This window comes from Octopus bimaculoides, chromosome 3, assembly GCF_001194135.2.
Source record: "Octopus bimaculoides isolate UCB-OBI-ISO-001 chromosome 3, ASM119413v2, whole genome shotgun sequence".
Lineage (NCBI taxonomy): Eukaryota > Metazoa > Mollusca > Cephalopoda > Octopoda > Octopodidae > Octopus > Octopus bimaculoides.
The window spans coordinates 161,756,862-161,770,911 of NC_068983.1; the positions used below are offsets into that span (position 1 = coordinate 161,756,862).

General features: G+C 36.7%; 1 protein-coding gene across 1 annotated transcript in view; it reads left to right on the plus strand.

Annotated features, from left to right (window-relative positions):
- Positions 1-14,050, plus strand: part of LOC106867201 (cullin-associated NEDD8-dissociated protein 1) — a 71,616-nt gene that overhangs the window by 28,803 nt on the left and 28,763 nt on the right. The window contains exons 11-23 of the mRNA XM_014912008.2: positions 610-764; positions 1,241-1,349; positions 2,117-2,302; positions 3,699-3,810; positions 6,336-6,429; positions 6,540-6,657; positions 6,881-7,012; positions 9,359-9,392; positions 9,498-9,597; positions 10,511-10,596; positions 11,101-11,301; positions 12,564-12,638; positions 12,730-12,819. Coding sequence (XP_014767494.1) covers positions 610-764; positions 1,241-1,349; positions 2,117-2,302; positions 3,699-3,810; positions 6,336-6,429; positions 6,540-6,657; positions 6,881-7,012; positions 9,359-9,392; positions 9,498-9,597; positions 10,511-10,596; positions 11,101-11,301; positions 12,564-12,638; positions 12,730-12,819 — 1,492 coding nt within the window. The remainder of the gene's footprint in view (positions 1-609; positions 765-1,240; positions 1,350-2,116; positions 2,303-3,698; positions 3,811-6,335; positions 6,430-6,539; positions 6,658-6,880; positions 7,013-9,358; positions 9,393-9,497; positions 9,598-10,510; positions 10,597-11,100; positions 11,302-12,563; positions 12,639-12,729; positions 12,820-14,050) is intronic.

Below are 14,050 nucleotides of genomic sequence, written 5' to 3' on the forward strand. Positions count from 1 at the left end.
CTCTCTCTCTCTCTCTCTCTCTCTCTCTCTCTCTCTCTCATGAAATGGCCTAGAAAGGAGTCATTCCATTGTTGCTCCATCGATCCTTTCATCATCACCCTGGACACAAGAAGAAAGAGCAGAGAATTACATGTGACAGTATGAACTGGGCAGTGGAAACTGCTTTTCAGGTGCTGAAATGGCTAGGCTACATGTGGGTCTGGGAGTTGGGTTTCATGACAATGCAAGTGGCAACCTAACATATAGATATAACCTGTCAATGATAATTAAGTGCAGCCCCTAGAGGTATCACTTTAGTTATGGGTGACATTTCATTGATCAGTATTCTTGCTGCAGTCATCCTGTTTTTATTCCAAGACTGTTTTTCATTTCAAAATATTGTAAAGAGTTTCTTTGGAGAAATGCAATTGTTAAGCAATCTGGGATGTTATCTAGCAATTCCGTTATTGACTCGCATCCTAATATCATTGGAAGATAAAGTTATTTAATGTTTATTTAGTTTGTTGTTGTTGTTTATTTCCTTCACCACAAATTAGTTTTAATTCCAGTTCCAACAACTCGTATGTGTCTTGGTTGATGTTACCGATTTTCATTATGGTTTCATTGTAGAGATTCTGAAGACGAATATAGTGATGATGATGACATGAGTTGGAAGGTACGACGGGCAGCAGCCAAATGTCTTGATGCCATTATTGGAACCTGGCATGAAATGTTACCCGATTTTTACAAAAACCTCTCTGCTGCTCTCATTGCCAGATTCAAAGGTAACAGTATTGTATCCTGAGTTTTTCAATTCAAAGGACAATGGCACCACACACTGTAACACTAAGTTTAGTCAACCTCACTTAAATTCTAAGTTTAGGTCTTGTTACTTTATGCTTTATCCTCCATCGTTCAATAAAATAAGTACCTCTGTTATGCTAATGATATTAAATTTAGGTTTCCTTTATATAAAAATTGCCATTGTTTTTAATCTAAAGGAACCAAAATTTATTCATGTAAATTTTGATCCTAATTTCATGTCTTAAATTGTCTGCAGAGGCTGGTTGCTATAAATTGTGTATTTTGACAATGTATGTCTTTTATTTTCTCATGAAGAAAATATATTCCAGTTTTAAGCAGTTGAAATGTTACATTTTCTAAAGCATCATCTTTCACAACTAAAAAATTAGAATTTTCTAAGGAATAAATATTTGTCTGTTATAAAAATATACAAGTTAATTTTTGTTTTTTAATTCAGAAAGAGAAGAAAATGTGAAAGCTGATATCTTTCATGCTTACATCACATTACTTCGTCAGACCAAACCTGTTGTCTCATCCGGACCAGACTCCATGGATCATGAAGAGGGGTGAGTTATAAATTCACCATAAAACACACATCTGACACTTTGTTATTATTATTATTAAGGTAGTGAGCTGGCAGAATCGTTAGCACACTGGACGAAATGTTTAGCGGTATTTCACCTGTCGCTACATTCTGAGTTCAAATTCCACCAAGGTTGACATTGGCTTTCATCCATTCAGGGTCAATGGATTAAGTACCAGTGGAACACTGGGGGGCGATGTAATTGACTGCCCCCCCCCCTCCCCCACAATTTCAGGCCTTGTGCCTATGGTCATCATCATCATCATCATCGTTTAACGTCTGCTTTCCATGCTTAGTTGGTCGATATTTTCTCGCTTCTATCAGCTGCAATGTTCTGTGTCCAGCACCCATGCCAGTGCCACATAAAAAGCACCCAGCACACTCTGTAGAATGGTTGGCTTTTAGAAGGACATCCAGCCATAGAAACTGTGCCAAAACAGACGATTGGAGCCTGGTGCAGCTCTCTGGCTTGCCAATGCCTGTCAAATTGTCCAACCCATGCCAGCACAGAAAACAGACATTAAATGATGATGATGATGATTACTTGGCTGCATATTCGTTGTGCAGCCTCATGGCAAGAAAATGTCTTCTCATTTGAGAGAAAAGTTAGAGAACATAATTATAAAGTTATACTAATGTAATGACATTCATTCATTTATTTCTGAGTATTTTTCATGTTGTGAATTGATTATTTTTAAGGTTTTTAGAAATTGCTTTCAAAAATCTTTAAATCAATTTTATCTCTTTCAGTCCAGTAGCAATGTTACAGGCTCAGGTTCCCAGTATTGTGAAAGCGATTCATAAACAAATGAAAGAGAAAAGTGTGAAAACTCGTCAAGGTTGCATTGGTTTGTTGATGGAGTTAGTTCAGGTGTTACCTGGTGCATTGACTAATCACATGCTAGCACTTATTCCTGGTATATTGTACTCTTTCAGGTAACTATACCTTTATTTTTGTTGATGTCTATTCTTTATTATCTTTTACTGTTGTGGAGGCGCAATGGCCCAGTAGTTAGGGCAGCGGACTCGCGGTCATAGGATCACGGTTTCGATTCCCAGACCGGGCGTTGTGAGTGTTTATTGAGTGAAAACACCTAAAGCTCCACGAGGCTCCAGCAGGGGATGATGGCGAACCCTGCTGTACTCTTCCACCACAACTTTCTCTCACCCTTACTTCCTGTTTCTGTTGTGCCTGTAATTCAAAGGGTCAGCCTTGTCACACTGTCACGCTGAATATCCCCGAGAACTACGTTAAGGGTACACGTGTCTGTGGAGTGCTCAGCCACTTGCACGTTAATTTCACGAGCAGACTGTTCCGTTGATCGGATCAACTGGGACCCTCGACATCGTAAGCGACGGAGTGCCAACAACAACAACATATCTTTTACTGTTCCAAGGCAGCGAACTGGCAGAATCGTTAGCACGCTGGATGAAATGCTTAGAAGTATTTCATCTGTCTTCACATTCTGGGTTCAAATTCCGCCGAGGTCGACTTTGCCTTTCGTCTTTTCGGGGTCGATGTAATTGACTCATCCCCACTGTCCCCAAATTTCAAGCCTTGTGCCTATAGTAGAAAGAATCATCTTTTACTATTCTGTCATTGGAGTGTGGCTCTGTTGGGGTAGCACCATTAAAGTTTTTCTTCAATCGTATTTATTCAAGTAGTTATTTCAACTTGGGATTTATTTTAAGAATTTCTAAGCACCCATTCCGGTGCTATGTAAAAGGCACCCCTGCAGACACCACATAAAAGAACCCCCCATGCCATTGCTACATAAAAAGCACACATACTGGTGCCACATAAAAATCACCCAGAACACTCTGAGTGGTAGGCATTAGGAATGGCATCCAGCCATAGAAACCATGCCAAGTCAGATGACTGGGGCCTGGTGTAACCCTTTAGCTTGCCAGCTCCTGTCAAATCATGTAACCCATGCCAGCATGGGAAACGAACATTAAATGATGATGATGATGATGATGAATCAAACATCTAAGTTATGGTTTTCATATAAAACAACACAAGATATTTTCCCATCGTACTACATAGTGGAGTTTGAACCTGGAACCACAGGACTGCAAATTCTTAGTTTTTATAGTAGGTTTTTTTTCTTCTTTTCTTTTGCTTTAATTACCTTTAAATTATCAGTTGAGCTTAAGCTAACTTTTCTTTTTGTTTTAAATTTATTGACAGTATTTTTTTTTTATTAAAACTCTTAAATTTATTTTTTATTAATATTTGTTATTAAAGTTCAAATTTATTATTAATGTAACTTTTTAGTGTATTTTCATTATTTTCTTCTTTTTTTTTTCCCCCCTGACAATCGTCATTCAGTGATCGAAGCTTCAGTTCCAATATGAAGATAGATACCCTTGCATTTCTGAATAGCTTAATGGTCAACCACAGTCCAGTTGTTTTTCATCCTCACATTGCAGTCCTTGTACCGGTAAGTAATACCATTTTTAATAAATTACGGTATATGTAAACAAAGTTTCTTTTTTTTTTTTTTTTTTTTTTTTTTTTTTTTTTTTTTTTTTTTTCTTTTCTCCAGAAGTGCTGAGATGTATTTAAATATACAGATATGAAAATATTTTATTCTCAAATGCATAGTAATAATGCTGGGTAGCATAAATAGGCTAGAACATCTTTATATTGCTATTCAGCATTATTATTATGCATTTGAGAATAAAATATTTCCATATCTGTATAATTCAATACATCTCAATGCTTCTGAAAAAAAAAAAAACGCAATCTTTGTTTGTTTACATATGGTGTCTATAAAAGCTAAATTTATAAGTTCAAAAATTAGAGAAGAATTTGTTAGTGGGCAGTTTAGCTTAAAAGTAAAGCACTATGACCGGTAATCACAGAGATGTGAGTTCGAGTCTCATGGCTGGCTGCTAACAAATTTTTTTTGCAATATAAGGATGTTCTATTTTATTTATGCTATTCTGCATTATTATTATGCATTTGAGAATAAAATATTTCCATATCTGTACATTTTTAATAAATTATTTACCATTAATAAATACTTATTGAAGCTGATGCCAACAAAATTCTCAACTACCTCCCCACCTCCTGTGACATTACCCCACCACCACCATCTGACTTTGGATTCCTTGCTACACTTGTCTATTTCTCCCTTGTCTTCCTTCTCTCCATACTTACCCTTATAATGCAAGATTGTCCTAGACGCCACCCTCTACATAATCCACCTTATCACTGTCTTTCACTTTTTCACTAACCCCTTTTCTTCACCCCTATTTCTTTCCAGAATCCCTGCCAATAATCTCTACTCTTTTATTCTCTCTCTCCTGCCACACTCTCTCAACTCTGTTTCTTTCATCTTTCTTTTTCTCATCATCCCATCTTCTCCCTCTTCCTATTTTCCTTGAGTTTTAGGGCCATCTCAGCTTTTGCAACTTGCAAAGCAGCCTAGCTATTGCTGATGCCACAAATAAAAAGTATCCAGTCCACTCTAAAAAGTGGTTGGTGTTAGGAAGAGTCTTCTGCTGTAGAAACCTTTCTAAAACAGACATTGGGGGGGGGGGGGAAGCAGTCGTCATTGGATCCTGTCAAACCATCCAACCCATTCCAGCTTGGAAAATGAATGTTTGATGATGATCAACATTTGACAAAAGATTGTCTTTTAGCCTAAAAGAAGGGGAAAAAAATCAGTTTATCAGTTTGCAAAAAATGTTTCCTGTTTTTAAAAATATTCTTTGACCAAAACTTACTGATGCCACCTAAGTTTATTTGATGGGATTTTAGCCCATTGTTTTTATTACTTAGAAGAAGCAAAAATCTCATTTGACATCTCCCTTTTAAAGTGGTTGTCAAAAACAAAAACCAAGTTAAATTCTCGCAGTTAACTATCTTGTAACTCCTTTGCTGTTAATGCTAATTTCTATGGCACGTCTATTAATTATATATTTCTTTGCCATATCTGTGTCTGAAATTCTTCAGAACTGTAAAATATCATCATCATCATCATTGTTTAACATCCGCCTTCCATGCTGGCATGGGTGGTGATATATTAGATTCAATCCTTATGGCGCCTTAGGCAGAATTTAAAGATTTCTTGTCTTTTAGCCTAGAACTATCAATTTGTTGCCAGAGTCCATTGATGTTGACGTTATACTGAGAGAGATTTGAACTTACTTGAGTAATCTAATGAAACATGTGTTGATGTTGTTTATAGCAACAGACTCAATTACTTCTAGCTTGGAGTAATGAACCATTGAGATTTTATGTCTTCATAACGAGATACAAGTCATCTGCCCTTCACTTGGTAGGGTCAGTTCTGTAATGGAGGCATGTGGCTAGGGTATTCAGCTGATGTTTGTGAGTTTGAATTCCAGTGGCATGGTGTCTCCTTGAGCAAGACGCTTTATTTCACATTGCTCCAGTCCGCTCAGCTGGAAAAAGTGAGTGTATATGTTATTCAAAGGGGGCCAGCCTTGTCACACTGAATCTCCCTGAGAACTACATTAAGAGTACACATCTCAATAGAGTGGTCAGTCACTTGCAGGCTCTTCTGTTAATTAGATCACCTGGAACCCTCGTCATCTTATTTAATAGAGTGCCAGGGTCAGTTCTTTATATAGAGTAATTCGGACTCAAGACAAGTACAAAATCAAATTATGGATATCCATAACATAGAAAGGCCCATCAATAATTGAGAGCTCTTTTAAAATAATAGTTTCCCCCTTACACAAAGTAAGTTCAACTAATCGTCAATTGTTTTGCTTTCTTTGTAGCAGATGAATACTTGTTATTCATTGACCTTTAATAAATTTTACTAGAAAGATTTCTCAAATTGTGATTATATGTATAATTATTTCTATCAATGGCATAACACACACATCAAACTGATATTTGTTTTTTTTTTTTATGAATTGTCTAGATAACATTAATTCATCTCGTCCAGATAAATAGCACTAAAATATGGTTTTGGTCTTTTCATTGCAGCCAATCATTGCTGCTGTAAATGATACATTTTACAAAATCACATCTGAAGCTTTGTTGGTTATGCAGCAACTGGTGAAGGTCATAAGGCCTTTAGGTTAGTTACAGATTTTTCTTTTGCCCTCTGCCTCTCGATGAATAGTTGTTGTATTGTTGTGGAATGGCCCTTTATTTATTCCTGACACCATTTACCATGGATTATTTCAGATGTTCCATGTAGTTTCAATTTTGAGCCATATGTCAAAGACTTATATGGTTGTGTGTTATGTCGTTTAAAAGCTGCAGACATTGATCAAGAAGTCAAAGAACGAGCCATCACTTGCATGTAAGAACATTTCTTTATTTTATTTTGTGTGGTGGCTTTTGCTTTTTTTTTTTTTTTTTTTTACTATTTGTACTGTTTCTTCCGTATGAGTTCCCAATATTTCCCCTGTTCAATGGAAATATCAGAAATTAATTAGTATGTATTATTGATCTTTAAATGTCTGTATTGGTGTAAGTAAAACATAAATAATTTAATTAAAGTGATGCTAATTACATTTACCCAGGGGTCAAATAATCCGTAACCTTGGAGACAGTTTAACAGAAGAATTGAAAACTTGTTTGCCAATCCTGTTGGAGCGCCTTAAAAATGAAATAACACGGTTAACTGCTGTCAATGCACTAACGATGATTGCTGGGTAAGTTTTGTTTACTTTTGTCTTTGATTAAATAATTTTGAATTTAATGGCTTACACTGACAGTTTTCACTGCACAGTGGAGGTCTTTCCACATTTGAGTCTATTTCATCATCGTTTAACGTCCGCTTTCCATGCTAGCATGGGTTGGACGATTTGACTGAGGACTGGTGAAACCGGATGGCAACACCAGGCTCCAGTCTGATTTGGCAGAGTTTCTACAGCTGGATGCCCTTCCTAACGCCAACCACTGAGAGTGTAGTGGGTGCTTTTACGTGTCACCCGCACGAAAACGGCCACGCTCAAAATGGTGTCTTTTATGTGCCACCCGCACAAGCCAGTCCAGGGGCGCTGGCAACGATCTCGCTCGAAAATCCTACAGGAGCCAGTCAGTCTATTTGAACATGTTAAATATAATTCATCATCATCATCGTCGTTTAACATCCGCTTTCCATGCTAGCATGGGTTGGACGATTTGACTGAGGACTGGTGAACCAGATGGCTACACCAGGCTCCAATCTGATCTGGCAGAGTTTCTACAGCTGGATGCCCTTCCTAATGCCAACCACTCTGAGAGTGTAGTGGGTGCTTTTATGTGCCACCGGCATGAAGGCCAGTCAGGTGGTACTGGCAACGGCCATGCTCGAAATGGTGTATTTTACGTGCCACCTGCGCAGGAGCCAGTCCAGCGGCACTGGCAACGCTCTTGCTCGAATGTCTTTACATGTGCCATGTTTGACCACGTTAAAAATATTTGTATGCACATATTTGAATCATCACTGCTTAGTGTGCCATTCTTATTCATTCCAGCTTGACAAAGCTTTGCACACACCAGCAAGTGTGTTTTTTTTCTTTTCTTTTTTTTTTTTTTTTTTTTTTTTTTTTTTTTTTTTTTTTTTTTTTTTTTTTGTTTAAAAATAAGGACACCAGTTCTTAGTGGACTATACACAATGGAGTCAGTGTCCTTAGCTGATGAAGCATAATGACATAGAGACATGTTCTGCAGTCTGATGATGTCATTTATAGCCCAGTAGTGTGTTTTTCAAACATTGTCTATAACGAGAATTTCTCTCTAGAAACAGTTTCTGCAGCAAAGGCCTTACCATGTTGGAGTCTACATGAACACTAAATATAATTGAACACACCTATATTTCAACCATTGCTGCTCAGTGTGCTTGTTATATGTATACAGTTGCAAGCAAAAAAAGGAGAACAATTAATATTTTTTTAAATTCTGTGGAGGTGAGGGCATGGCTGTGTGGTTAAGAAGTTTGTTTTCTAATCACATGGTCTTAGGTTCAGTTCCAGTATGTAGCACCGTGGGCAAGTTTCTTCAACTATAGCCCTGAGCTGACCAAAGCCTTGTTGAGTGGAGTTGGTAGATGGAACCTGAAAGAAACCCTTTGTGAGAATGCCGTTTGCTTGCAGTCTGCCATGAAAGCCTGTCTGGGCTGTTTGTTGTTTGCTAGACATTATTACCTCCTTTGGAAACAAATGGACGTTAGTGACAGGAAAGACATCAGGATGTGTAAAACTTTGCCCCAACATACTCTTGTCTAACCCATGCAAACATGGAAAAGTAGATGTTAAAATGACGAGGGTGATGATTGCCTAGAGTAGCTGGAGTTAAACTTAAAAGTAATGTAAAAGAAGTGATTGTGATATTTGTTGGGGAAATATTGTGGAAGTTAAGATATGTCAAAAATAGATGGTCCAATATCTTTTCTAGCATTTTTTTGTTATATTTCGGAATGGTCTTTTTTTTTCTTTTTTTTCTGCCAAATAAACACACACTATATATTGTTTTCTTCACGCGTTTATTACTGTTCTTATTTTATTATCTTAACTCATGTCCATTGTCCAGAAATCTTTCGTCACACATCTGTGACCTCTTCAGCAACAGTTTTCATGTGTATTCTTGCTCCACTTACTCCATTCTGTTCTTCTAAGGTGTGTATCCTTAAGTGCGCATGCGTTTGTGTCCTTGTTTGTGTGTGTGTATGTCATAGATTTTAGCCACAGTGGGGCCTTCCCCTCAGCAGCCCCTTCCTCTCATCCTATTGTGCTGCTGCTGTCCTAAGACCCAAAAAATATGGTACAGTTCCTGTATTCTTCTGTGTTAGTGTATTCGCCCACAGTGTTGTCATTGTGGTAGTTGTTGTTACTGCTGCTGCTGTTGTTAACTGTGTTGTTGACATTGTTGCGGTCATCCATGAAATTTCTTGTGTGTGTGTGTGTGTGTATGGGTTCACTTTGTATGTATCCATGCCCTTTATATAGTTTTTTTTTCTTATGCAATTATTTATATTTTCCCCCCCAATTTTATATTCTCTAAACTTTTACTTTCAGTTCACCCTTAAAAATTGATTTACGTCCAATTTTGGTAAGTTCTGACAATTTTCTGCTACCAAGTTCTTGTTCTTTGTTGCTTTACCTGTAAATGTTTAGCCAAAATAGTTGTTAACTTCAAAAATGTTATTATTTTAAGGAAGAAGCTATACCAATTCTTGCAACTTTTCTGCGGAAGAATCATCGCGCTTTGAAACTGAAAACGTTGGCATGCCTTGATGTTCTTGTAAAACATTATGGTAAGTGATCCAAATGGTCTTTCATAAATATTTTCAGTGAATAAAGAATGTCTTAGGTTATATGTAGGATCCTTTTTTGAGATTTAAGTAAATGTATTTAACCAAAAGGTTTGGAAATACATTTGATTTCATTGTTTAGAGTTAAAAATTTAGATTCCTGTTCAATAAATATGGATGTTGTAAAGATATTTTATATTTCTCTGTTAACTTCATAAGTGTACAAATATAACTGGTTCAATGAGGATGTCTAGTTTGTCAAAAAATATGCCTAAAGTTGTCCCTATCCTTAACCTAACATAAGACTCCTTACTGCAGGCTAACATTCAATTTTTAATCAATTTAACTTTAAGAGTTGTCTCTCAGAACTTTAATTAATTAAAATGATTTTTAACTCACTACATTATATATGGGGACATATATACTGGTCTAGTCCACAACACAGTATGAAGTACCCTCACTGAAGGAGTCCTCTACATAACTGATAGACTTGAATTATAGATATTAAGAGAATTACAGTAGAATTCCGGCATAGAGATGATTTTGACCAAAAAAAGCTTTTTTTTGTTTTTCCTTACTGCTATCATTGTGCAAATGAAGGGAGATAAACCTGAAACCGTCATTTGTTAAGAACATCTCTAGTTCTGTTTATTTGATAATGTCTGGAATAAATGATTAATAGTAATGAAGGGTGAAGTGGATGAGTGTGGCAGAATGTTGGAACATACAGTTTCAAAGGCTATTGAAGGGTCTGATTTATGATAAATAAATTATTACAAACACTACATGGCAATTAAGAATAGATAAAAACAGTTTTATGGGCGCCAGAACTAGTTTTCTCAGTCCTTAATAGTGAAGAGGCATTAAAATTCATGTTTAAGAAATCTTAAAGAGGAAAACTTTATTTCTTCTTCAGGTGTTTATTTGACTCCAGACATGATCGGCAACATGATGGAAGAAATGCCTCCACTAATAAATGAAAATGATCTGCATGTGTCGCAAGTAAGTCAGCTTTTCTTATTTTGTTAGTTGTAAAAGAATAACCTCTGTAAAATAAATGTTTGTTTCTTTTTCTTCCTTTTCTCTCTTTCCTCTTCCTTTTCTCTCTTTCCTCCTGCGTCTGTAGAATGAAAAGTGTTCTGACTGTTCTTTAATGGTAAGTGTGATAGTGCAGATGATGTGTGAAGGTTAGAGAGGAACGGGGTCAGTTTGCTTCACTGATGTGTAATGATGGTGTTGTATGAAGACCAGTGCAGAGATGAGCTGAGAGAGGACCTGGGTATAAGACCACAGTGTATTGGTATTGACATGTGATGTGGACAAAGAATGATGGAGGAAAGACGACCAAGTTGAGTTGTGTATTGCTGGAAATTAAAACACACAAAATCTGACTGAAAACAAAATTGCTGCCATGTTTTCTATTTATGATAATTTGTAATATAATTAATTTTAGTAATTTAATTGGTTAAATGAATTAAAACACGCATTTTTTTTTTGTAATTTCAGCTGACACTAAATCTTCTGACATCCATCTTACATATACATCCTCCATCCATGACTAACATCCAAGAAAAGATGTTACCCCAGATCTTGTTATTAGTCCAGTCACCTTTGTTACAAGGTGGGGCCCTAGACTCAATACTCGAATTCTTTCAGGCTCTTGTCAATGCCGACTTACCAAAACTTGCATCCAGAGATCTACTTTTGGTAATTATCATTTCGTTATTATTTACTTATTGTTCGTAGCATTCTTTGTTGTAAATTGATTGGAGTTAAATTTGTCTAAATATCAAAGTTTGAAGACTTAACAGAATTGCATTTATCATAAATGGAATGCATTTTGATGGATGCACTTTAAGCATTTGAACCAGCCATATTTGGCCTAAATTTATGGAGAAAATGACCAGATCTGGCCTCTCCCACCTATTCTACTATGTAATTCTAAAAATAAACTATCACATCATTGAAATCTGAAAGCTATGAAGTAAGGCATGATTAATTCAAAGCAAAGAGAATAAAATAGTACATTTGACAGAATAATATGAATGCTAAAGGGTTAAAATATATTAGTTGCTAGAAACAAAACTGGTCCTAATGTTTGTGTGGAGATTTACGCTTTTGGTCAGCTGTCTTCTTGTCCATTTCAGTTTGAAACTATTTCCTTACATTACTGATAGCCTTTAGAAAGGAATCAATGTTTCATCCTCTGTGTGTGTATCATCATTATCATTTTACGTCTGCTTTCCATGCTGGGATGGGTTAGACAGTTTGACTGGAACTGGTAAATCAGAGAGCTGCACCTGGTTCCTGTCTGATTTAGCTTGGTTTCTACAGCTGGATGCCCTTCCTAACGCCAACCACTCCGAGAGTGTAGTGGGTGCTTTTACGTGCCACTGGCACGAGAGCCAGTCAGGCAGTCCTGGCATCGATCATGTTCAGATAGTGCTTTTTCCATGCCACCGGCACAGGAGCCAGTCGGGCAGGCCTGGCATCGGTCACGTTCGGATAATGCTTTTTACGTGCCACCAGCATAAGAGCCAGTCAGCCAGTCAGAGGGAACTGGCCACTATATATATATATATATATATATATATATATAAAATCTCCTCTGTCAAAGAAAAATAGGGCCAGGCTGTCTCTATCATTGTTTCTTTTTTTTTTTCTAGATAAGAACTTGTTGAATAATCATTGCTTAAAATAAGCATTCCCAACAAGACTAATTAGGATATACAAATATAAACTTGCTCTTTCTAAATTCAGATATTTATATAAATCATTGTTACATTGAAGACCAACAACTCAGTCATGGATTTTTAAAGGACATTTTGATTCCAACAAATCAAGTTTATCCTGATAGCATCTGACACCACAAACTTGTTTCTCAGACTTTTTCAGTACATTCCAAAGGTATTTCATTTACAATGACCAATTAGTGATTTAAGTTAATTAATTTTCATTTATTTCTGTAGATGCTCATTACACCTGTATATAATCCTGTGTCAGGGGTACAATCAAGTAATGCTGTTTTAGCTGTACATAAACAGGTAAAAAAACATTTAATGTATTATTTTAAGAAGATCTGTATTTGGCTTTTTGTTTTAATAATAACTGTGGATGGCTTTTGTTTTGTTACAGGCATTTCATTCTATTGCCAAGTGTGTTGCTGCTATAATAAGTCAAACAGAAGCTCCCAAAGTTATTAACCAGTTTGTAGCAGATATTAGGGTAAGTATCTGACATTGACTTTATCAACCATTTTAATTATTTCTTGATAATTGCCCATAGGGAGAAATTATGTATTTGGTATGTTTGGCATTATTACCTCGTATAGCCCCTGCTAATATCTTGAAATATGCTGTGTTGAAATCTGACAGCAACCTGACAGGTACTGGTACCACGTACAAAAGCACCCATGCTGGCGCCACATAAAAAAAATGGGCCTGTGCTAGTACCATGTAAAAGCATCTGTGCCAGTGCCACTTAAAAAGGGCTTGTGCTGGTGCCACATATAAAAGCAACCAGTATACTCAGTAAAGCAGTTGGCATCAGGAAGAGCAGCCAAAACAGATGACTGAAGCGTAGTGTAGCCCTCCTGATTACCAGCTCCTGTCAAACTGCCCAACCCATCCCAGCATGGAAAACAGACATGAAATAATAAGGGTGGTGGTGGTGGTAGCTATTTAATCTATGAAAAATTTGTGATAATCTTCATCATTTATCGATCTACAGGGGTTGGACAAAATAATGGAAACACCTTAAAATTTCAAACAAATTTGTTTTAATATGGGGTAGGACTGCCTTTGGCAGTAATTACAACTTGAATTCTATGAGATATGGACTCATAGAAAGTTTGAATTGTTTCCAAAGAAATTTTTGTCCCTTCTTCAGCTAAAACAGTCTCCAGTTCATGTAGTGATGATGGTGGAGGATATCGATTCCTTACTTATTTTTCTAAAATACACCATAAATGTACAATACTATTGAGATCTGGGGACTGTGGTGGCCAGATAAGATGTTCAACTTCTCTAGAATTGTTCCTTGTGCCATTCAGTAACAACTTTAAATGTCTGAATTGGTGCATTATCATCCTGAAATATTGCATTTCCCTCCAGAAACAGTTCTGCAATCATAGGATGAATTTGATCAGATAGAATGCTTAAATAGTCTTCACTATTAATTCTGCCATGAATGGAAACCGTTGAGCCAGCGGATTTCCAAGATATAGCCCCCCCGCCAGATCATCACAGATCCTCCTCTATGTTTAACAGTTGGAAGAAGGCAGTCTGGGCCAAATGCTTCTTTTGGCTGTCTCCACACGTATATGTGGGCCAGTGGTTGGAAATGAGGTAAAGGATGACTTGTCCGAGAAAATAACATTCTTCCACTGCTCTAGAGACCAATTCTGTAGGTTTTTTTACTCCACTCTAAATGCTTTGCAACTTTTGTTTTTGAAAGT